Source organism: Oncorhynchus clarkii, chromosome 7 (genome assembly GCF_045791955.1).
Source record: "Oncorhynchus clarkii lewisi isolate Uvic-CL-2024 chromosome 7, UVic_Ocla_1.0, whole genome shotgun sequence".
NCBI classification, from domain to species: domain Eukaryota; kingdom Metazoa; phylum Chordata; class Actinopteri; order Salmoniformes; family Salmonidae; genus Oncorhynchus; species Oncorhynchus clarkii.
This window is the reverse complement of record NC_092153.1, coordinates 71,722,431-71,748,664: the sequence shown is the minus strand read 5'-3', so window position 1 is coordinate 71,748,664 and position 26,234 is coordinate 71,722,431. Positions and strand designations below refer to the sequence as shown.

The following is a 26,234-nucleotide window of genomic DNA, read 5'->3' as shown; positions in this document are numbered from 1 at the left end:
ACTCTATTTATCATGCATCATGATGCCTAGTCACCTTAGCCCAACACATGTCTACCTACATCACTCCAGTATCTCTGCACATTGTAAATATGGTATTGGAACTGACTTTGTATATAGCTTGTTCTTCTTATCTTTATTTATTGTGTGCTTTTGTTATGCCTTGTTATTTTTAGTGCTTACTGCATTGTTGGATTTGGAGTTTGCAATAAATTCATTTCACTGTATTTGTGCGGGTGAAATTAAAACTAGAAACTCAGGTCTGTCCTCACTCCTCTCCAGTTGTCTCCAGAGACAGGTCCCAGACAGGGTGGAACCATGCTGACCATCACGGGGGAGAACCTGGGTCTGCAGTTCAAGGACATCCAGACGGGGGTCCGCATCGGCAAGGTGGCCTGCACCCCCGTGGAGGCAGAGTACATCAGCGCTGAACAGTCAGTGACTATTAGTCTCTTTGTACTCCTTCCTCTGTTTTGATGCCTTATTCCATCTCTGTATCTCTCTCTCGGTATGCATGTCTCCCCTCCCTCCAACTGTTAGCCCTATTTTCTATCTACCCATCTCACTTTCTTCTCTTTCATCTCTTTGTCTCAGTCCACAAATGCCCTAGTCTCTTACTTCCTGGCATCCTAGATTACTTGTCTGGCTCACTAAGAGATACAGATCATGCACAAACACCTTTTCAACCGTATTCAAATCACGCTGACGTCATAAACTCTCACTGACTCATGGTGAGAGTGTATGATGCTTATATGAAGGACCTTAGTGTTTAGAAGCGTAAATGACTTTGGAAAGATGCATTTCCCCAAGCACCACAAGGTCCGTCAACAAACAAAAACACTTTGCATCACTGTCATCGGTACTGACAAATATCCTACAATCATAAAAGTGGATGGATATTTTTTTTATTTGCTTTATATCTGTACTTAAACATATTTCGACCCTACTGTATATGAAGATAGTTGTTTCAAGGATACTTGTGTTTGTTTCAACCCTGCTGTCCCCTCCAAACGTGAGGGGCTAACGCTTGACCCCCGTCTTTTCGGTTACAAGTAGGGCACGTTGCCATGATGGCAAACACTTGGCGGCAGTGGTCCACACTCTAAACCAGTCAGGCTGATTTAAAGACATTTTCCCCATATGGAGCGACTCGGAAGTGACTGCTCGTGTCATCTCTGTGAACTTGTCAGAGCCGTAACGGAGGAGGCAGGTTACGGCAATGAGCACAAAGGTTAAGGTTAACTGGCATGTGCAGTGTGTCGATTGGAGAAGGTCGCCACGGATTCAGGTCTGGTCAAGCTCAGCCCACACGCTCTCACAAAGGAGTAGATGCGCAAACACACGTGCAAACACACATGTCCTCCGACAGTAAGTTGTGTGCATACAGCACATGCAAATAGAGTATACACACATAATAATACATCTGTACATCGTCAGATTATTTTCTCACACTCACATACATTATATCATTCTGTCTCTCACTCTGTTATTTGGTTCCAATTTGTCTACCTGATATTCCTCTTATCATCACTGTGATGATGCCAGTGAAAATGGCTCCATTTACACAATCATCTCCTAAAAACTCTCCTCACTCTAATTGTTGTCCCTGCCTGCGTGAGACCAAACAAATAATTGCATCGGAACGCAGACGTCATCGCCACGGCGATGGAGAGCGGTTGCCGTGGCCACCTACAGCGAGGACAAAAGCAACGGAGTTAATAAATCATTGCAGGCGGATAAAGAGAGGGAGGGAGTGAGGGGGGGGACAGTAGAGAGATGGGAAGGATACGAGCTTGTTCAATTAATCACCCCCCTCTCACTTAAATCCAGCTCTCTTTTCTCCTTCTCTCTCTCCCTGTCTCATTTGATGTGGCTAATTAACAGTCCAGAGTGTCTGAGGAGGGTAAAACATGAGGGCTCTGTGTGCGTGTGTGTTTGTGTGTGTATGCATGCATGCATCCGTGTATGTGTGTGCTCAATCCTCTGTGTGTGTGGTCTGTCCGCGCTGATTACACACATGCTAGCACATGTCTGTGTGTGTTCTCGCCCGCGGTGCCCAACACCTCAGACTCTCGTCCTCTGCCTGAATCATTTCTAAAATGAATTTTCATTTGGCAAGCCGCCGCCCAAGGCCAAACACAAGGCTTATGGGGTTATAATCTCCTCTAATACACTCATAGAGACTAGAGGTTGACTGATTAATCGGAATGGTCGATTAATTAGGGCCGAATTCAAGTTTTCATAACAATCGGAAATCGGTATTTGTAACGACCTGCCTCTCTCTCATTGCACTCCACAAGGAGACTGCCTGTTATGAGAATGCAGTAAGCCAAGGTAAGTTGCTAGCTAGCATTAAACTTATCTTATAAAAAACAATCAATCATAATCACTAGTTAACTACACATGGTTGATGATATTAATAGATATTATCTAGCGTGTCCTGCGTTGCATATAATCTGACTGAGCGTACAAGCATACAAGTATCTTAAGTATCTGACTGAGCAGTGGTAGGCAGACGCAGGCGCTTAAACATTCATTCAAACAGCACTTTCGTGCATTTTGCCAGCAGCTCTTCATTGTGCGTCAAGCACTGCGCTGTTTATGACTTCAAGCCTATCAACTCCCGAGATGAGGCTGGTGTAACCGGAGTGAAATGGCTAGCTAGTTAGCGCTCGCTAATAGCGTTTCAGACGTCACTCGCTCTGAGCCTTGGAGTGGTTGTTCCCCTTGCTCTGCATGGGTAACGCTGCTTCGATGGTGGCTGTTGTCGTTGTCGCTGGTTCTGGCCCAGGGAGAAGCGAGGAGAGGGACGGAAGCTATACAGTTACACTGGCAATACTAAAGTGCCTATAAGAACATCCAATAGTCAAAGGTTAATGAAATACAAATGGTATAGAGGGAAATAGTCCTATAATTCCTATAATAACTACAACCTAAAACTTCTTACCTGGGAATATTGAAGACTCATGTTAAAAGGAACCACCAGCTCTCATGTTCTGAGCGAGGAACTGAAACGTTAGCTTTCTTACATAGCACATATTGCACTTTTACTTTCTTCTCCAACACTTTGTTTTTGCCTTATTTAAACCAAATTGAACATGTTTCATTATTTACTTGAGGCTAAATTGATTTTATTGATGTATTATATTAAGTTAAAATAAGTGTTCATACAGTATTGTTGTAATTGTTATTATTACAAATAAAAAATATTTAAAAAATGGCCGATTAATCGTATCGGCTTTTTTTGGTCCTCCAATATCGGTATCGGCGTTGAAAAATCATAATCGGTCGACCTCTAATAGAGACACATTGAACCTCTCTCCTATCGTACCTCTCTAGGAACCAGTGGATGTCATCATCACACACAGCATGGCTATGGATATGTGCAGGGCTATTGCCACGTTCTATGGCTTGGTTACCCTTGGACTAATGCTATGGATATGTCAATGGCTATGATCAAATGTCTCTCTCTGTCTCTCTCTGTCTGTCTCTGTCTCTGTCTCAGGATCGTGTGTAAGCTGGCTGATGCGACAGGTTACCGTGTGCAGGAGGCTCACGTGGAAGTATGTGTGAGGGACTGCACACACACCGACTACAAAGTCGTCTCACCCAAGGCCTTCACTTTTGTGGTAAGCTCTCATCATACCTGTGTTGAAATGTCCTTCTGTAAGGTTGTGTTCTTTCATTAATTGAAAAACAACAGTTGATCCCAGAACAACATTTGATCCCAGAACAAATTAATTCCTATATCTGATGTCTTCTCTTGGTGTGTTCCTCTTCCCCAGTCTCCCTATTTCACACGGGTACAGCCCTCCAAGGGCCCCCTCTCGGGGGGAACTCGCATCACCATTGAGGGGAGCCACCTCAACGCTGGCAGCGCTGTGGCGGTCAAGATCGGCCTCCATCCCTGCCGCTTCGAGAGGTAAACTCTCACATCGCCCACTCATCTTGTCTTTGGGATATTGTTTATTATTGATAACATTAATGTGTTTAGTGCTGTATCGATATCTCTATAAGTTAACTGTTGTAAGTGGTCACACTAACTGTGTTTATTTTGAGAATGACTATCTCTGCTACGGGCATGACCAACGTTCTATTGTTAACCCTCCATTGAAGAGCAACCCTAGAATTAGGGTTTCAAATACTCTCTATAGTAATCATGTTTGCCCGTTGCGCTACATGTTACGAGCTTGATAAGGTGAGAAAACACGATACACAGAGTCTGTTCTCCTGCAGCGAGCGATCTCTGCTTTCATAGTCCATCATGGTGAAACACACACACACCGTGAACTCGCAGGGTTCCGTGCACTCATATAAAGCCTCAAATGAACATATTATCAGATGGTCAGAACCTCACAGAGAGGAGAATGCTTTGTTAACACATCTAAGAAGAGGGTTGGGGACATGGAAAACGAAAAGAATGAAAACTGAATGAGAGGAGAACATGGGAGAAGACAATCAAATGTTCACAGCCCACATCAAACCACCCCACAAGACACTAATTTTATCTTCTCAGTCGCATTTCTTAATGAGGAAGAGGAAAACTCAGGCAAAATCAGCCAGTTCAGCCCCCCTTTAAAGACCCTGGAAATGCCCATACATTTATCTTGCTACGCAGACTGTAGTTTCTTGGAACAATTAGCTTTAGATTTAATGTAAGCACTATCGATATGATTGGTGGGTGGTATATAGACAGCCATATGTGACACGGTTTATACAAGGGGAATATATGCATGCTGCAATGACATCTGTTGATATGAGGAAACATGTTGAGCTAAAACCTTGACTAGCCCTGAAAAGACAGCTGCTGTATTTGGTATAGAATTCCAAATACTAGCGATACAAATGGATGGTGATAATATAATATGACAGGGTTAGGGTTAGTCATCTTGATCTGTTCTGCTACAGTCACACGAGGGCTCCTCTCAATAGTCAAAGGTAGCTTCCTCCCCTAATCTCCTTCATCTGCACTAATCTGAAAAAACAGGATAGGTGAAATCAAGGTGGATGCCCACTGGGAGGTTTGCTGCCACTTTGTCTAGTTCAATCAAAGCCACATTGACTTTATCCCTGGTAAAAAGCCAAACTTAACACAATATCTGCCAATTAAATTGCAGGAATATTGCTCCCAGCGTTTATCTGACGGTCTAGGCTTACCTGACAGAACTATATAATGATTATTTGTATCAATTGGGTGGCGATTGTTTTGCAGACTTTGTCATGACATGTGTTGCCGCAGTAGGCCTAACAGCAGAAACATCACGATACATCACTTGATAGATGCTCAATTATAGGGGAATTACATTCAAATATATATTTCAGACCTCAAAAATATTATTGATGTGTGTTTTAAGCATTGACATAGACTCAGAACATCCATTTTCATTGTTTCTCTATGAATAATTGTAATATTGCGAGTAAAAAATGGGAAAAAAAATCCCAAACCAGGAAAAATAAAACAAAAAACAGAATTCAGGGAAATATAATTTTATGGGGCTACCTTTGTAGTTTATTAACCATTATTTGACCAGGTATGTTAACAGAAAACACATCTCTTGTACACCAAGGACCAGGGAAAGAGTTGCAGGGTAAAGGAGAAGAGAAGAATGTGCCGATTTGAAAGCTATGAAAAAAATAGTAGCTCGAGACAAGTTTCATTTTTTTCAAGTAGCTCTCATGCTCGAAAAGGTTGGTGACCCCCGCACTAGACTTTTGATATTGGAACAGAACATACATAGCATTGTCCTTTCAGACCCGCTCTAGCATAGTGATGTTCTTTGTCCCTAAAATAATGGATGTGAAAAGTGACCTGACTTTTCCACGTGTCCCTCACGCCCTAATGTTTTTTCTTTGTCTCAGAGTTCAACACGGCCGCTTTAATCAAAGTGCATTTACCCTAATCATTCACCCACTCCCTCTGCAACCCCTTTCTTCCACTTTCTCTCTGTCTCTCTCTGTTTCTCTATTTCTGGCCCTCTCTTCTCACATAATTTTTTGCCGGCCTACAACAACCTTGTCAAAATACACTGCTCAAAAAAATAAAGGGAACACTTAAACAACACAATGTAACTCCAAGTCAATCACACTTCTGTGAAATCAAACTGCAATTAACAAGACACCCCCAATAAAGGAGTGGTTCTGCAGGTGATAACCACAGACCACTTCTCAGTTCCTATGCTTCCTGGCTGATGTTTTGGTCACTTTTGAATGCTGGCGGTGCTTTCACTCTAGTGGTAGCATGAGACGGAGTCTACAACCCATACAAGTGTCTCAGGTAGTGCAGCTCATCCAGGATGGAACATCAATGCGAGCTGTGGCAAGAAGGTTTGCTGTGTCTGTCAGCGTAGTGTCCAGAGCATGGAGGCGCTACCAGGAGACAGGCCCGTACATCAGGAGACGTGGAGGAGGCCGTAGGAGGGCAACAACCCATCAGCAGGACCACTATCTCCGCCTGTGTGCAAGGAGGAGCAGGAGGAGCACTGCCAGAGCCCTGCAAAATGACCTCCAGCAGGCCACAAATGTGCATGTGTCTGCTCAAATGGTCAGAAACAGACTCCATGAGGGTGGTATGAGGGCCCGATGTCCACAGGTGGGGGTTGTGCTTAGAGCCCAACACCGTGCAGGATGTTTAGCATTTGCCAGAGAACACCAAGATTGGCAAATTCGCCACTGGCGCCCTGTGCTCTTCACAGATGAAAGCAGGTTCACACTGAGCACATGTGACAGTCTGAAGACGCTGTGGAGAACGTTCTGCTGCCTGCAACATCCTCCAGCTGACCGGTTTGGCGGTGGGTTAGTCATGGTGTGGGGTGGCATTTCTTTGGGGGGCCGCACAGCCCTCCATGTGCTTGCCAGAGGTAGCCTGACTGCCATTATGTACCGAGATGAGATCCTCAGACCCCTTGTGAGACCATATGCTGGTGCGGTTGCCCCTGGGTTCCTCCTAATGCAAGACAATGCTAGACCTCATGTGGCTGGACTGTGTCAGCAGTTCCTGCAAGAGGAAGGCATTGATGCTATGGCCTGGCCCGACCATTCCCCAGACCTGAATCCAATTGAGCACATCTGGGACATCATGTCTCGCTCCATCCACCAACGTTGCACCACAGACTGTCCAGGAGTTGGCGGATGCTTTAGTCCAGGTCTGGGAGGAGATCCCTTAGGAGACCATCCGCCACCTCATCAGGAGCATGCCCAGGCGTTGTAGGGAGGTCATACAGGCACGTGGAGGCCACACACACTACTGAGCCTCATTTTGACTTGTTTTAAGGACATTACATCAAAGTTGGATCAGCCTGTAGTGTGGTTTTCCACTTTCATTTTGAGTGTGACTCCAAATCCAGACCTCCATGGGTTGATACATTTGATTTCCATTGATACTATTTGTGTGATTTTGTTGTCAGCACATTCAACTATGTAAAGAAAAAAGTATTTAATAAGAATATTTAATTCATTCAGATCTAGGATGTGTTATTTTAGTGTTCCCTTAATTTTTTTGAGCAGTATATGTACGGCGCACCGCGGGTTTCGCCGGCAAGTGTTATGAAAGTTGTTGCCCGGGCAACAAGACGGCGCAAGCGGAATGTGGAAAAGGCGCTTTTCTTTTTCTTATTTTCCTTCCCTTCTTCCCCGTTCACCTTTCAGCCATGCCCTGGAAGATGGGGCGTTTAAATTGCTTGTTACGAGACAGCGGGATGTGCTCGCAGAAATGCACCCTAGCTTATTTTCCCTTCCACTTAGTTTCCCTTCAGCTGCTGGTGTCTCACTAATGTGTTTTTGTCCTCTTTCCTCTCTCTCCTTCTCTCTGTTTCTGGTCCACAATAGATGGGATTTATGTACAAAATAATTGTTGTGAGATAGGAAAGTCTGTGCACTCATCACACACACTGTTGAAGAAATATGGCTACAGGTTCATCTACCTCACCTGAAGCTGCTATAGACCACCAAGTGCTAACACTCAGTATCTGGATAACATGTGTGAAATGCTTGATAATGTATGTGATATCAACAGAGATATATATTCTGGGTGATTTAATTATTGACTGGCTTTCATTAAGCTGCCCACAGATTCAAACTGTAACCAGTGCCTGCAACCTTGTTCAGGTTATCAGTCAACCTGCCAGGGTAGTGACAAACAGCACAGCAATTAAATCATCAACATGTATTGGTCACGTATTTACTAAGGATGCAGAAATGTTTATTTAAAGCAGTATCCAAATCCATTGGATGTAGTGACCACAATATAGTAGCCATATCTAGGAATACCAAAGCCTAATATAGTGTATAAGAGGTCATACAATAAGTTTTGTAGTGATTCCTATGTTGTTGATGTATATGAATATTTGTTGCTCTGTGGTGTGTATTGAGGAGCAACCAGACTAACCATTAAAAACTGTTAAATCCCTGTGGATTGATGAGAAATTAAAACATTGTATGGTTGAGAGGGATGAGGCAAAAGGAATGGCAAATAAGTTTGGCTGCACAACCGATTGGTAAACATACTACAAATTGAGAAATCAGGTGACGAACTGAATAAAAAGAAGAAGAAACCATACTAAGAAAGAAAGATAAATTATATAAAGAATGATTGTAAAAAGCTTTGGAGCACCTTAAATGAAATTTTGGACAAGAAGGTAAACTCAGCTCCATTGTTCATTATATCAGATTGCTCATTCATTATAAAGCCCACTGACAAAACCCACTGATAATATTTTTTTTTCATTGGTAAGATTAGAACATTTTAGCATGACATGCTAGCAACAAATGCTGACACTACACATCCATGTATAACTGATTAAAGTATGGAATAATAATAGCCTCCAACACTCTACTCAGCAAACTGGATGCTGTCTATCACAGTTCCATCCGTTTTTTTCACCAAAGCCCCATATACCACTCACCACTGTCACCTTTATGCTCTCGTCGGCTGGCCCTCGCTACATATTCTTCGCCAGATCCACTGGCTCCAGGTCATCAATAAGTCTTTGCTAGGTAAAGCCCCACCTTATCTCAGCTCACTGGTCACCATATCAACACCCACCAGTAGCACGTGCTCCAGCAGGTATATATCACTGGTCATCCCCAAAGCCAACACCTCATTTAGCTGCCTTTCCTTCCAGTTCTCTGCTGCCAGTGACTGGAACGAATTGCAAAATCGCTGAAGTTGGAGACTTATATCTCCCTCACTAACTTTAAGCATCAGCTATCTGAGCAGCTTACCGTTCGCTGCAGCTGTACATAGTCCATCTGTAAATAGCCCACCCAACTACCTACCTCATCCCCATTTTGTTTTTATTTACTTTTTTGCTCTTTTGCACACCAGTATTTCTACTTACACATCATCATCTGCACATCTATCACGTCAGTGTTAATTTGGTAAAGTGTAATTACTTTGCTACTATGGCCTATTTATTGCCTTACCCACTTACTCCATTTGCACACACTGTATATCGATTTTTCTATTGTGTTATTGACTGTACTTTTGTTTATCCCATGTGTAGTAACTCTGTGCTGTTTTTTGTAGCACTGCTTTGCTTTATCTTGGCCAGGTCGCAGTTGTAAATGAGAACGTGTTCTCAACTGGCCTACCTGGTTAAATAAAGGTGAAATATATATATTTTTTTAATACAAAATCTAAGCCTACTAGAAAGTGTGTTCCCTCAGGCCTGGAGGGAAGGAAAAGTAATTTGGTTAACAAAGAATAGTAAAAGCCCCCTTTACAGCCTCAAATAGCCAACCAATCATCCTTTTACTAACCCTTAGTAAACGCTTGGTAAAAATGTTGGACAAGATACAGTGCTATTTTACTGTAAACAAATTGACAACCAACTATCTGCATGCTTATTGGGAAGGACATTCAACAAGCAGGGCACAATCATGACTGATGATTGGCTGAGAGAAATTGTTGATAAAAAGATTGTGGGAACCATTTTGTTAGACTTCAGTGTGGCTTTTGACATTATCGATCATAGTCTGCAGATAGAACAACGTGTGTTATGGCTTTACACCCCCTGTTTATTGTAGGCAAAGAGTTACCTGTCTTACAGAACACAGAGGGTGTTCTTTAATGGAAGCCTCTCCAACATAATCCAGGTAGAATCAGGAATTCCCCAGGGCAGCTGTCTAGGCACCTTTTTAACTTTTTACTAATGACATGCCACTGGCTGAGTAAAGTCTATGTATGCGAATGACTCAACACTATACACGTCAGCTATTACAGCAAGTTAAATCACTGCAACACTTAACAAAGAGCTGCAATTCACTTCAGAATGGGTGGCAAGGAATAAGCTATTCCTAAATAAACTGTTTAAAAAAATAAAAGCACTGTATTTGGGACAAATGATTCACTAAACCCTAAACCTCAACTAAATATTGCAATTAATAATGTGGAAATTGAGTAAGTTGAGGTGACTAAGCTGCTTGGAGTAACCCTGGATTGTATACTGTCATGGTCAAAACATGTTTATAGAACTGTAGATACAATGGGGAGAAGTCTGTCCATAATAAGCGCTGCTATGCCTTTTTAACAACACTATCAAAAAGGAAGGTCCTACAAGCCCTAGTTTTGTCGCACCGAGACTATTGTTCAGTTGCATACCCCACAAGACATGCCACCAAAATGTCTCTTCACAATCCCCAAGTCAAGAACAGACTACATAGAGCCATGGCTACATGGAACTCTATTCCACATCAGGAAACTGATGCAAGCAGTAGAATCATATTTAAAAAACAGATACAAATACACCTTATGGAACAGCGGGGACTGTGAAGAGACACACACACAGGTACAGATACATGCATACACAGACAAGCGCTACCACATACATTCACATGATAAAACACGCACTCTACACGGATTACATGGATTTTGTATTGTAGGTATGTGGTAGTAGAGTAGTCGCCTAAGGGAACACAATGTGTTGTGAAAAGTGTTGTGAAATGTAATGTCATATCACTTTTTAAATTGTATATAACTGCCTTAATGTTGCTGGACTCCAGGAAGAGTAACTGCTGCCTTGGCAGGAACTGTTGAGGATCCTTGATGAATAAAAATGTAAATACACACACACATACAGCCCCATACCCACACACATACAGCCCCACACCCACACACATACAGCCCCACACCCACACACATACAGCCCCACACCCACACACATACAGCCCCACACCCACACAGCCCCACACCCACACACATACAGCCCCACACCCACACACATACAGCCCCACACCCACACACATACAGCCCCACACCCACACACATACAGTAGCTTTTTTGACGTGAATTTGTATTCCCATTCAAAATGCTATTTTCCCGAAACCCAAAACCTGAACTGCTAACCTTAGCCCTAAGGTCGACATCTGCGCCCCTGCAGAAATGTAATTAGCATAATAAACTCCCAGAAAAATCTGTCAGTTTAAGCTAGAGATCTGTTATTTGCATTGGATGTGTCTCAATCCACCGCATCCGCATATGTCGCACTTCCGCATCTGCGGGAAAGATGATAGAGCTCGAGCAGTGTTTGTCAGACCATGAGGCATCCCAAAATTGGTGTGTAGCGTCTGAACCGTTTGGCCTCTCAGGAACACGATGGTGTTCTCTGTTTTGCTCTACAACCCCCACAACATCGTGGGATCCATCTGAAGTTGGTACAGCCAATCTGCCAACTTTTTCCGTAACATCCAAAATATTTCGGGCCACACGCTTTATTTTTCCTTGGTTGTTTTGCTCTAGGACACCCACAGGCCAAAATGACTCATCTGAAGTTCCCCCGGTACCAGTTGGAAAAATGAAAGGAAGTACAGTGCATTCGGAAAGTACAGCCTTATTCCTAAATGGATTGAATAACTTTTTTTTTCTCATCAATCTACACCTATAATTACATAGCAAAAACTGTTTTATTTTTTATTTTTGCTAAAGGACTCAGTACTTTGTTGAAGCACCTTTGGCAGCGATTACAGCCTCAAATCTTATTGGCTATGACGCTACAAGCTTGGTACACCTGTATTTGGGGAGTTTCTCCCATTCTTCTCTACAGATCCTCTCAAGCTCTGCCAGGTTGGATGGGGAGCTTCACTGCACAGCTATTTTCAGGTCTCTCCAGAGATGTTCGATTGGGTTCAATTCCGGGCTCTCGCTGGGCCACTCAAGGACATTCAGAGACTTGTCCCAGGCTTGAGCAGGTTTTTGTCAATGATCTCTTTGGACTTTGTTCCATTTATCTTTCCCTCGATCCTGACTAGTCTCCAGTCCCTGCCACTGAAAAACATCCCCACAGCATGATGCTGCCACCCATGCTTCACAGCAGGGATGGTGCCAGGTTTCCTCCAGATGTAACGCTTGGCATTCAGGCCAAAGAGTTCTATCTTGGTCAATCATGGTCTGAGTCCTTTAGGTGCCTTTTGGCAAACTCCAAGCAGGCTGTCATGTACCTTTTAATGAGAAGTGATTGGTAGAAGGTTGCAGAAATGGTTGTCCTTCTGGATGGTTATTTCATCTCCACAGAGGAACTCTGGTCACCTCCATGACTAAGGCCCTTCTCTCCCAATTGCTCAGTTTGACCGGGCGGCCTGCTCTAGAAAGAGTCTTGTTGGTTCCAAACTTCTTCCATTTAAAAATTATGGAGGCCACTGTGCTCTTGGGGACATTCAATGCAGCAGACATTTTTTTGGTAGCCTTCCCCAGATCTGTGCCTTGACACAATCCTGTCTCGGAGCTCTACGGACAATTCCTTCAACCTCATGGCCTGATTTCTGCTCTGACATGCACTGTCAACTGTGGGACCTTATATAGACAGGACTGTTCCTTTTCAAAACATGTCCAATCAATTGAATTTACCACAGGTGGACTCCAATAAAGTTGTAGAAACATCTCAAGGATGATCAATGGAAACAGGATGCACCTGAGATCAATTTTGAGTCTCATAGCAAAGGGTCTGAATATTTATGTAAATATGGTATTTTAAAAGAACATTTCTAAAAGCATGTATTTCTCTTTGTCATTATGGGGCATTGTGTGTAGATTGATGAGGAAAAAAACGATTTAATCAATTTTAGAAAAAGGCTGTAACGGAACAAAATGTGGAAAATGTTAAGGGGTCTGAAAACGTTCTGAATGCACTAAATAGGGAGACTGTTTAGTGCCAAAAATAAGGGGTTAAATACATGAAAAATGTTTCTCAGATATAAGACGGACACTGAGGGGACTATCTGTTCCATGTAGTGACTCTGTTATCCAATGCATTTGTATGGGCTAATAGCAGTAAAGCCAAATCAAATAAAAAGGTATTCTTTTTTATCTATATTTTTTATGCTTCAAGTGGTCTTAAAATCAAATAGTAAAATTATCCTTGATATGAAGGGGTTGGAAGTAACCCACTCAGCAGAGTGCAACGTTTGGCTAACAAATCCAAACCACAAAAAACGTTCAGAACACAGCACAGCTGGCTGCATGTCGGAGGGGGTTGCATCACATTGTGATGACTGGCAGTCTCTGAGACTGCTGCCACTTCATATCAGTCAGGGAAAAAATGACTGCTTCCTCTCCAGATCAGTCAGGGAAAAAGAGATGGCTGACACTCCAGATCAGTCAGGGAGAAAGAGACGACTGACACTCCAGATCATTCAGGGAGAAAGAGACGGCTGACACTCTAGATCATTCAGGGAGAAAGAGACGGCTGACACTCCAGACCATTCAGGGAGAAAGAGACGGCTGACACTCCAGATCATTCAGGGAGAAAGAGACGGCTGACACTCCAGATCATTCAGGGAGAAAGAGACGGCTGACACTCCAGATCATTCAGGGAGAAAGAGACGGCTGACACTCCAGATCAGTCAGGGAGAAAGAGACGGCTGACACTCCAGATCATTCAGGGAGAAAGAAACGGCTGACACTCCAGATCATTCAGGGAGAAAGAGACGGCTGACACTCCAGATCAGTCAGGGAGAAAGAGACGGCTGACACTCCAGATCATTCAGGGAGAAAGAGACGGCTGACACTCCAGATCATTCAGGGAGAAAGAGACGGCTGACACTCCAGATCATTCAGGGTGAAAGAGACGGCTGACACTCCAGATCAGTCAGGGAGAAAGAGACGGCTGACACTCCAGATCAGTCAGGGAGAAAGAGACGGCTGACACTCCAGATCAGTCAGGGAGAAAGAGACGGCTGACACTCCAGATCATTCAGGGAGAAAGAGACGGCTGACACTCCAGATCAGTCAGGGAGAAAGAGACTCTGCTGCTCTTGGCGCTCTTATGGGGCTTTCACACCAAATTGGTTTGGAGGGTTTTTCCGATACGCGCCAGCGCACTGAACAATGCTCCGTGGTTCACTCAAAAAAGGTGGTCTCGGTCCGATTTCATACCATGGTGCGGTTTGCTGCAGGTGAGAATGCAGTAGAGACCAATCACAGGAAAATAACCAGAGTATTAGTGGTTGTTTGACTGACAGCATTTGATGAAATGCACGCAGTACCATAACTTATTTTCTCTGAAACATTCTTTGAGTAGCAACGCATTTATGAGCGCATCCAGTGCAGATTTGGGGAGACTGAGTCTGTACCAGGGATATAGTCTACTGAATAAATTCACTATTCACGTCACAGATAGTTTCTATTACGCTTTTTCCTCCTGGATGTTGTTGGAAGACAAAAGCGAAAGTAAAATGAAGTTTGGGACACGACACACAGGTTATGCTTTTTGATAGTCATAGATCGATTTAACTTGAGCATTTTTCTCCAATAAACTAATGACTTTCATGAAAATGTGGTTTTGTTTAGGCATTTTAGTTTGATATTTGGTAATGTAAAACCAACCAGACAAAAAAAAATAATAATACAAATAACCGAACTATGATTCAAACTATGATTCAAACTATAGCTCAGAACAATGTGTGAAAACTCCCTTAGAGTTCTTGTGTGGTTGGGTGTGTGTGTGTCATGTTTAGCATTGTTGAAGATCTTTACAGAGCAAAGGTTACGTGTGGTGTTATTTTTTTTGTCTCTGTGTGTGAGTGTGCCTCGTGTGGCCCTCTTCTCAGTTAGAGCGTGTGTGTATGTGTGACATGACATGCTTTTCCTTCATGTTAAACACTCCCTCTTCCCTTCCAGGCGGAGTGCCAGGGAGATGGTGTGTGTGACCCCGGCGGGTCAGACTCCTGGAGGTACCCCCGTCATGGTGGACATCAACTCAGCTGAGCTCAGAAACCCAGAGGTCAAATTCAACTACACCGATGACCCCACCATCTTCAAGATCGAACCTGACTGGAGCATCGCTAGGTGAGGGTCTTAAACTGAATGGTACTGGTCTTATATGGTCTTAACAGGTCTTAACAGATTGCTTTAGATCTTTTGTTGGACAATACAGTTTAATTTGTGTTTTAATTCTATGTAGAGATCTGAAAGGAATGGATAGGTGTAATTACACCTGTAGTTTGTACTGCAGTCAATGCAAAGTCTGTATAAATACTCGCTGCCTTATTCAAATGAGACAATGTGGCGTGACAGTTTGATGCGGGAATATTTATGAACAAACACAAGCTGTGTACAGAGCAGGAAGTGGATTCTGATGCAAAATGGCTCGATAGAATGATCTAGAAAAACTGAGTTGAGTTCATTTCTCAATTTTATCTGAATGTAAACCAGTAGCTACCAGGTAGGCAGATTACACTGTTGATGCTCCCGGAAATAGTAATGACGGCCTACCCTGGCCAAACCCTAACCCGGATGACGCTGGTCTAATTGTGCGACGCCCTATGGGACTCCCAATCACTGAAGGTTGTGATACAGTCTGGAATCAAACCAGGGTCTGTAGTGACTCCTCTAGAACTGAGATGCAGTGCCTTAGATCGCTGCGCCACTTGGGAGACCCATATGGAATCATGTAGTAACCATAAAAAGGGTTAAACAAAAGCTGGTTGAGATTATTCAAAGTAGCCACCATTTGCCTTGATGACAGCTTTGCACACACTTGGCATTCTCTCAACCAGCTTCATGAGGCATTCACCTGGAATGCATTTAACAGGTGTGCTTTGTTAAATGTTAATTCGTGGAATTTCTTTCCTTAATGCTTTTGAGCAAATCAGTTGTGTTGTGACAAGGTAGGGGTGGTATACAGAAGATAGCCCTATTTGGTAAAATACCAAGTCCATATTATGGTAAGAACAGCTCAAATAAGCAAAGAGAAACGACAGTCCGTAATTACTTTAAGACATGACGGTCAGTCAATTCTGCAGTCGCAAAAACCATCAAGCGCTATGATGAAACTGGCTACCATGAGGACCGCCACAGGAAAGGTAGACTCCGTTACCTCTGCTGCAGAGGATACGGTAATTAGTTACCAGCCTCACAAATTGAAACTTAATTTGAATAGGCTCTGAATAAACTGTGTTGCTGAGACAAGTAGGCAGTGCTCTTTGAATAGGGTTGGTGGGAGAAAAAAACAATAACCACTTGGGAAAAAAATACCAAAAAATATTATGGCTACCCTGGAGTAAGTAAGCACAAAGTATTTCCAAGTGCTTTTTGATGATTTGGCAGTTGCGTCTCAAGGACGACAAAACAGACCTGAAGCCGCTAGACACAAAATGGCAGTTAGTCGCTAGGGGGAATGGAACAAACCACCATGGAGACCTCACGGTGGATAGTTGGCGCCGACAGAGATGTTCGCCTCGCTTCGAGTCCTTAGGAAACTATTCAGTATTTAGCTTTTTTTATGTATTATTTCTTACATTGTTACCCTGGGAAATCTTAAGTCTTATTACATACAGCCGGGTAGAACTATTGGATATAAGAGCAATGTCAACTTACCAACATTACGACCAGGGATACGACTTTCCCGAAGCGGATCCTCTGTTTGGACCACCACCCAGGACAATGGATCTAATCCCAGAAGCCAACCCAAGACAACGGCGGGGGCAGACAGAGCGGCCTCCTGGTCAGGCTCTGTAGACGTGCACAGCGCCCACAGCTCGCGAGTACACTACTCGCCAATGTCCAGTCTCTTGACAACAAGGTAGACAAAATTCGAGCAAGGGGGTTGCCTTCCAGAGATTGTAACGTTCTCCGTTTCACGGAAACATGGCTGTCTCGGGATATGTTGTCGGAATCGGTTCAGCCACCGGGCTTCTCCATGCGTCGCACCGACAGAGATACACACCTCTCTTGGAAGAGGAAGGGCGGGGGTATATACTTCATGATTAACGACTCATGGTGTAATCATAACAACATACAGGAACTCAAGTCCTTCTGCTCACCCGACCTAGAATTCCTCACATCAAATGCCGGCCATGTTACCTTCCAAGATAATTCTCGTCAGTTATCGTCACAGCTGTGTACATTCCCCCTCAAGCAGACACCAAGATGGCCCTAAAGGAACTTCACTGGACTCTATGTAAACCGGAAATCATATATCCTGAGGCTGCATTTATTGTAGCTAGGGATTTTAACAAAGCAAATTTGAAATCTAAGTCAGCATATTGATTGCACTACACGTGAGGGTAATACACTAGACCACTGCTGTAACTTCTGTGATGCATACAAAGCCCTGCCCCGCCCTCCCTTTGGCAAATCCGACCTCGACGCCATCTTGCTCCTACCATCTTATAGGCAGAAACTCAAACAGGATGTACCAGTGACTAGAACCATTCAACACTGCTCTGACCAATCGGAATCCACACTTCAAGATTGTTTTGATCACGCGGACTGGGATATTTTCCAGTCAGCCTCAGAGAATAACATCGACCTATATGCTGACTTGGTGAATGAATTTATAAGGAAGTGCATTGGAGATGTTGTACCCACTGTGACTATTAAAATCTATCCTAACCAGAAACCGTGGATGTATGGTGCCATTCGCACAAAACTGAAAGCACGAACCACCGCATTTAACCATGGAGGTCTGCGAATATGCCTGAATATAAACAGTGTAGGTATTCCCTCTGCAAGGCAGATCAAACAAGACGTATGTGGCAGGGTCTACAGGAAATCACGGACTACAAAAAAGAAAACCAGCCACGTCACGGACACCGACGTCACACTTACAGAGAAACCACCATCGCGGCCCGCTAACAAGAACTGCTCCCCCCTCTCCTTCTCGGTGGCCGCCATGAGTAAAACATTTAAACTTGTTAACCCTAGCAAGGCTGCTGTCATGGCCGACATCCCTAGCCACGTTCCTCAGATAACTGAACTAAATGACTACCGCCCCGTAGCACTCACTTCTGTCATCATGAAGTGCTTTGAGAGACTAGTCAAGGATCAGATCACCTTCACCTTACCAGCCACCCCGCTTGATTACCAACAACGACGAGACAGCCTACAGGGAGGAGGTGAGGGCACTCAGAGTGTGGTGTCAGGAAAACAATGTCTCACTCAATGTCAACAAAACAAAGGAGATGATCATGGACTTCAGGAAACAGCAGAGGGATCACCCCCCTATCCACATACTAGGGACAGCAGTGAAGAAAGTGGAAAGTTTTAGTTCCTCAGCGCGGTACATCAACAAGAAACTGAAATGGTCCACACACACAGACAGTGTGGTGAAGAAGGCGAAACAGGGCGTCTTCATCCTAAGGAGGCTGAAGAAATGTGGCTTGTCACCCAAAACCCTGACTAAATTTTACAGATCCACATTCGAGAGTGTCCCGTCGGACTCTATCACAGACTGGTGTGGCATTTGCTCCGCCCTCAACAGCAAGGCTCTCTAGAGGGTGGTGCGGTCTGCACAATGCATCACCGGGGGCAAACTGCCAAACTACCATAACACCTATAGCACCCGATGTCACAGGAAGACAAAAAGATCATCAAAGACAACAACCACCCAAGCCACTGCTTGTTCACACCGCTACCATCCAAAAGGCAAGGTATGTACAGGTGCATAATAGCTGGGACTGAGAGACTGAAGAACAGCTTCTATCTCAAGGCCATCAGACTGCTAAACAGCAATCACTAACTCAGAGAGACCCAATCACTGGCCACTTTAACAAGTGGATCATTATTAATTTTAAACAATGCCACTTTAAATAATGCCACTTTAATAATGTATACTTATCTTACATTAGTCATATCATATGTATATACTGTTTTTTATACCATATTTTGCACTTTGCCTATGCCACTCTGCCATTGCTCATCCATATATTTACAGTTGAAGTCGGAAGCTTACATATACACTTAGGTTGGAGTCATTAAAACTCGTTTTTCAACCACTCCACAAATGTATTTTTAACAAACTATAGTTTTGTCAAGTTGGTTAGGACATCTAATTTGTGCATGACACAAGTAATTTTTCCAACAATTGTTTACAGACAGATTATTTTACTTATAATTCACTGTATCACAATTCCAGTGGGTCAGAAGTTTACATTCACTAAATTGACTGTGCCTTTAAACAGCTTGGAAAATTCCAGAAAATTATGTCATGGCTTTAGAAGCTTCTGATAGGCTAATTGTCATAATTTGAGTCAATTGGAGGTGTACCTGTGGATGTATTTCAAGGCCTACCTTCAAACTCAGTGCCTCTTTGCTTGACATCATGGGAAAATCAAAAGAAATCAGCCAAGATGTCAGAAAATAATTGTAGACCTCCACACATCTGGTTCATCATTGGGAGCAATTTCCAAACACCTGAAGGTACCACGTTCATCTGTACAAACAATAGTACGCAAGTATAAACAGCATGGGACCACACAGCCGTCATACCTCTCAGGAAGGAGACTCGTTCTGTCTCCTAGAGATGAACGTACTTAGGTGCAAAAAGTGCAAATCAATCCCAGAACAACAGCTAAGAACCTTGTGAAGATGCTGGAGGAAACAGATGCAAAAGTATCTATATCCATAGTAAAAACGAGTCCTATATCGACGTGAAGAACATTTGTGGCAGCATCATGTTGTGGGGGTGCTTTGCTGCAGGAGGGACTGGTGCAATTCACAAAGTAGATGGCATCAAGAAGAAGGAAAATTATGTGGATAGATTGAAGCAACATCTCAAGACATCAGTGAGGAAGTTAAAGCTTGTTCGCGAGTGGGTCTTCCAAATGGACAATGACCCCAAGTATACTTCCAAAGTTGTGGCAAAATGGCTTAAGGACAACAAAGTCAAGGTATTGGAGTGGCCATCACAAAGCCCTGGCCTCAATCCCATAGAAAATATGATGGCAGAACGGAAAAAGTTTGTGCGAGTAAGGAGGCCTACAAACCTGACTCAGTTACACCAGCTCTGTCAGTAGGAATGGGCCAAAATTTACCCAACTTATTGTGGGAAGCTTGTGGAAGGATACCTGAAATGTTTGACCCAAGTTAAACAATTTAAAGGCAATGCTACCAAATACTAATTGAGTGTATGTAAAATTACGCGAAAAAACGAAACGTGAAGCTCAAAGTAGTGCTCGCAGGCAACTATACCTAGACAAGATCCCACAAAGCACAATGGGAAAATGAATGCCTAAATATAATCCCCAATCAGAGACAACGATAAACAGCTGCCTCTGATTGGGAACCATACCAGGCCAACATAGATAATTAATCACCTGGATAACCCACCCTAGTCACTGTCACGCCCCAACCAACATAGAGAATAAACTGCTCTCTATGGTCAGGGCATGACAGTACCCCCCCCCCCCACCCCAAAGTGTTGTTGTGTCTTAGCTCTTATTACTTATTTATATAATAAGAAAGACTCTGAATACAAGAAATTGAACTGGAGCTTCACATTTACTAAAACAAGTTAGTACCAGAACAACATAGAACAACACTGCGCATGAACAAGGGTGCTCCATTCTTAATGGGGACATCAGTAATTAACAGAACATAACAACTGTGAAGTAGTGAAGACGAAGGGGGAAAAAGTTGTTAGCATTATTTAGCATTAGCCTCAGGAGGGGCAGTAACCTCGCTGGCTTTCTCGTTTGCTGTTTGTCTCAACACTCCCAGAGGATTGGCTGTTACTCCTCTCCGCCAATCACGGCTTGTGTTTAAGGTGCAAAGCAATTTTGTCGCCGCATCCGCCGCAAACAATAACAGTGGAAACGACAAAACACGTCCACTACGCAACGTCGGTGACACGACTCGCACTTGTTACTTTCCAGATTCTGCTGAGTTACTGGTGTTCAGCCTGCGCTAACATCACAGTGACAGAACAGCACAACAGAGATGGCACATTGGAATGGGTTGGAGATATGCCTTGACATTCTCACAACATTATCACACTGTTACCTGGATTCAGTAGTAGTCAACACCTACTTTTGAACCACTCTCACCACACACTCTTACCTCTTTGACCTCTTTGTCTGTAACAAGTCTTTGATTTAGTGTCTTTACTCTAAACCAGGGATGGATGGGCAACTGATGGCTCCTGGGCCGCACTCATTCATTCGGTGTCTCAATTGACTGTTGCGAGTTAGAATAGTATGTGTGTAACACATTTATTTGTGCATCTCTTATGTCAGTCACTGATAGTCAGTTAGTTAGCCAATGTCAGCGAACATTTTTTAGATTGCCAAGTTAGTTTAGCGGCCAGCTATCTAAACTTGTTATCAACTTTGTTTTTAAATGATCCCCTGTCAAGAGGGGGGCCACTAAAATGGGTTTTACTTGGTGTGTGTGTGAGGGGGGGGGGGCAGCTGCAGCCCCTCTTTGCTCTTCAAAGACAAGCAGGGGGGCCTAAAGCTCACTACAATCTTGACGCAAGATTGTTGCAATGTCATTATTTGACAAAAAAAGGGGCAGCTCCTTGTAATATGCTCTGTCATTCAACATACTTGATTACAACCTGATAATACAGTGGGGGCTATATAGGCTATTCATCAAAGTAGCCTACTTTGCATTGATAACCAAATATAATCTCAGCGACTGCTCAAACAGTAAACCAAACAACAGGAATCCATCCAAAAGGGTATTTTGTTTATAAGTAATATCTAGTGATTACAGGCTATTGTGAAATGATAGAACCTGCTGTCGCCAACTAGCTAGCCATGTGCTTTTGTCTCTGTGAACAAACATGATGACATTCTAGTTTTAGCTGATATGAGAATGATATGCTGCTTGTGTACTCAAACTGGGATAATGTTTTAGGTTACACTGGCAAGTATAAAAGTATTTGCCAGGCCATATTTTTTTTAATTCGAAATCGGATTATTTCACATGGAGATTTGCGACGCTGAAAAGGCTAGCTGGTATGCTATGTTTTTAGCCAGTCTAAAGCCAGCTAGCCAGGCTGCCAGATAGCTTCTACTAGGATGGAAAGGCAATTCTTCCTGGCTTTCACAAAAGCTATCGCCCCGTTGTGAATGAAATTGGGAGCGGCGAGGATATCATGTTACCAAAAGACTCCATCCATGCGCACGCACATAGATCAACGGAGTGAAGTTTGTAGTAACCTTAAGACAAGTTAGCCTGCATGCTAACCAGACGAGCAAGTTGGCCTAATACAAGTTAGCCTTCATGCTAACCAATTCAGGACTGCCACATTGCGTTACGTCAGTGTGTTTTGGAAAGTTCAGCTGTGGCTACGAGGGGGTGTCTGGGGGGACGGTAATCTTGCCCATGTTTCCCCTGTCCCTGTTGGTCATTGTTGGGCGAATTGAAAAGGTTGAAGGTTGAAAAGGTCAGAAAGCAGCAATGACAGTCTGGATGTGAAAGCTTTTGTTCCAGCCCAGCAGTAACACTCTGGTTTCGGACGAAATGTAATCAGGTGTGTTAGTGCTGGGCTGGAACAAAAGCCTGCACTTCCAGTATACCACCACGTACCGGAGATGAAGAATATCCTTTTGGGTTTTAGACATTGGAGGTATTCATTGAGGTAATAATCAAGTATTTTGGTCCCTTCCACAAAGCACTATTAGAGTTTAAACAAGCTTTTAATATGCAAGTAAGAGCCTTAGTGTTACCATCATTATCTGTGATAGAGTGCGTAAAACAGATCAAATACTCTACAGTGAGAGTGGGCATTAACATTAATGCCATAGCTGGAGGGTCTTTTTCACTTGGACTAAAATTAAATGTATTCGGGAAGCGCATGGTTCTCTGGAAGATATGGGATTCGTCCAAAATGACTCCCTCCCATGTATTTGATATTTTACAGAGCTACCACAACTGATTCAACTTGTCAACTAACCATCAATTACTTGACTATTTGAATCAGGTGAGCTAGTTCAGAACTACAACAAAATTGTGAAATGTTTGGGGTTCCCCAAGGAAATTGAAGAAGCACTGCCCTAAATAGTGCACTACTTTTGACCAGAGCCCTATGGGCCCATTTTGGACACACACTGTGCCTTCTCTAATCGTATAAAAGACAGGAATCGCAGTGAAGTTCCCTTGTTGAATGTTTTGACACAATCTAGCAGATCTAGAAATAGGATTATGTTATTGTAATGTTTGAGAGTGGATGTGCTGTTATGGGTGTTGTTGTTGACTGTTTCTTCTTCTGCAGTGGCGGAACCATGTTGACCGTCACCGGCACCAACCTGGCTACCATCAAGGAGCCCAAGATGAGAGCCAAGTATGGGAAAGTCCAATCTGTCAACGTGAGTACTACTGAACCAACACACACACCTGACCCAGTGGTCACCCGGCCCTGGGCCTATTTATGTGTGTCTGTACGTGGTGTCATTTTTTACACTGAACAAAAATATAAACGCATAATGTAAAGTGTTGGTCCCATGTTTCATGAGCTGAAATTAAAGATCCCAGACAATTTCCATACACACAAAAATAGAATTTCTCACAAATGTTGTGCACAAATTGTTTATATCCCTGTTAGTGAGCATTTCTCCTTTGCCAAGAATAAACCATCCACCTGACAGGTGTGGCATATCAAGAAGCTGATGAAATGGTATGATCATTACACAGGTGCACCATGTGCTGGGATCTGCATGTGCAGATATGTCACACAACCGACATACCACAGATGTCTCAAGTTTTGAGGGAGTGTGCATTTGGCATGCTGACTGCAGGAATGTCCACCAGAGCTGTTGCCAGAGAAATTAATGTTAATTTCTTTACTATAAGCTGCATCCAATGTCGTTTTAGAGAATTTGACAGTACGTTCAACTGGCCTCACAACCGCAGACCACGTGTATGGCATTGTGTGGGCGAGCAGCTTGCTGATATTAACTTTGTGAACAGAGTGCACCATGGTGGCGGTAGAGTTATGGTATGGGCAGGCATACTCTACAGACAACGAATACAATTGCATTTTATCAATGACAATTTGAATGCACAGAGATACTGTGACGAGATCCTGAGGCTCATTGTTGTGCCGTTCAGCCGCCGCCATCACCACCTCATGTTTTAGCATGATAATGCACGGCCCCATGTCACAAGGATCTGTACACAATTCCTGGAGCTGAAAATGTCCCAGTTCTTCCATGGCCTGCATACTCACCAGACATGTCACCCATTGAGCATGTTTAGGATGCTTTGGATTAACATGTACGACAGCGTTCACACTGACACCAGTTCCCGCCAATAACCAGCAACTTCGTACAGCCATTGAAGAGGAGTGGGACAACATTCCACAGGCTACAATAAACAGCCTAATCAACTCTATGCGAAGGAGATGTGTTGTGCTGCGTGAGGCAAAGAAAGGGTGGTCACACCAGACACTGACTGGTTTTCTGATGTATCTGTGACTAACAAATCCATAGATTAGGGCCTAATGAATGTATTTCAATTGACTGATTTCCTGAACTGTAATTCAGTAAAAACATAGATATTGTTGCATTTTACTTGTATATTTTGTTCAGTTGAAGTTAAATCTCCTTTTTGCATGTTAACCTTTGAAATGTCAACCTGCAATTAACCCAGTCTGTCTGGCAATCCCTCCATCCGTCCTTCACCTACAGTAGCACCACAGGGCTAGGCTAACCTTTTGTATTTTAGTCTCCCCCTCTCTCTCTCTACCTGAAGAAAACATCCCGACCAAAACAACGGCCATTTTCCTGCTTTGTCCCTTTCCCATGTCATTTTTATCCGTCTCCCCTTTTCATTGACCTATAAATACTGCATCCGTGTCTCCCCTCTGCGGTTTCAGACCCCGTTAGCATACACAAGCTAATGAGCCGTGATTACATAGCATTCCAGAGGGGATGTTGGAAGGCATCTTGTGGAAAAGCAGCAAGTCTAGAGATAGCATTTTAGCATTGTGTGTTAGTGTCACATTGTTTTTTTCAAAGCAAAGCAAATTGCTGCACCTTTGGCAGCGAGTACAGCCTTCAGTATTTTTGGGTATGACGCTACAAGCTTGGCACACCTGTACTTGGGGAGTTTATTCTCTGCATATCCTCTCAAGCTCTGTCAGGTTGGATTGGGAGCTTTGCTGCACAGCTATTTTCAGGTCTCTCCAGAGATGTTCGATCGGGTTCAAGTCCGGGCTCTGGCTGGGCCACTCAAGGACATTCAGAGACTTGTCCCGAAGCCACTCCTGTGTTGTCTTGGCTGTGTGCTTAGGGTTGGAAGGTAAACCTTTGCCCCAGTCTGAGGTCCTGAGCACTCTTGAGCAGGTTTTCATCAAGGATCTCTCTGTACTTTGCTGTGTTAATCTTTGCCTCGATCCTGACTAGTCTCCCAGTCCCTGCCACTGAAAAACATCCCCACAGCATGATGCTGCCACCACCATGGTGCCAGGTTTCCTACAGCTTGGCATTCATGCCAAAGAGTTCAATCAGTGCTGCGAAGATGGTTATACTTCTGGAAGCTTCTTGCATTTCCACAGAGGAACCAGGTTCTTGGTCAACTCCCTGACCAATGCCCTTCTCCCCGATTGCTCAGGCGGCTAGCTCTAGATGGTTCCGAACTTCTTCCATTTAAGAATAATGGAGGCCACTGTGATCTTGGGTACCCTTCCCCAGATCTGTGCTTCAACACAATCCTGTCTCGGAGCTCTACGGACAATTCTTTCAACCTCATGGCTTGGTTATTGCTCTGACATGCACTGTCAACTGTGGGACCTTATATAGACATTCGTGTGCCTTTCCAAATCATCTCCGATCAATGAATATGACCACAGATGGTCTCCAAACATCTCAAGGATGATCAATGAGGCGGCAGGGTAGCCTCCTAGTGGTTAGAGCGTTGGATTTGTAACCCGGAAGGTTGCAAGTTCAAATCCCCGAGCTGACATGGTACAAATCTGTCGTTCTGCCTCTGAACAGGCAGTTTAACCCACTGTTCCTAGGCCGTTGAAAGTAAGAATTTGTTCTTAACTGACTTGATGGAAACAGGATGCACCTGAGCTCAA

At 43.6% G+C, this 26,234-nt stretch overlaps 1 protein-coding gene across 1 annotated transcript in view; it reads left to right on the top strand.

The window, feature by feature from the left end:
- LOC139413799 (plexin-A1-like) overlaps positions 1-26,234 on the top strand; it is a 311,289-nt gene that overhangs the window by 228,836 nt on the left and 56,219 nt on the right. The window contains exons 12-16 of the mRNA XM_071161567.1: positions 280-431; positions 3,503-3,626; positions 3,783-3,919; positions 15,107-15,274; positions 23,427-23,520. Of these exons, the coding sequence (XP_071017668.1) occupies positions 280-431; positions 3,503-3,626; positions 3,783-3,919; positions 15,107-15,274; positions 23,427-23,520 (675 nt within the window). The remainder of the gene's footprint in view (positions 1-279; positions 432-3,502; positions 3,627-3,782; positions 3,920-15,106; positions 15,275-23,426; positions 23,521-26,234) is intronic.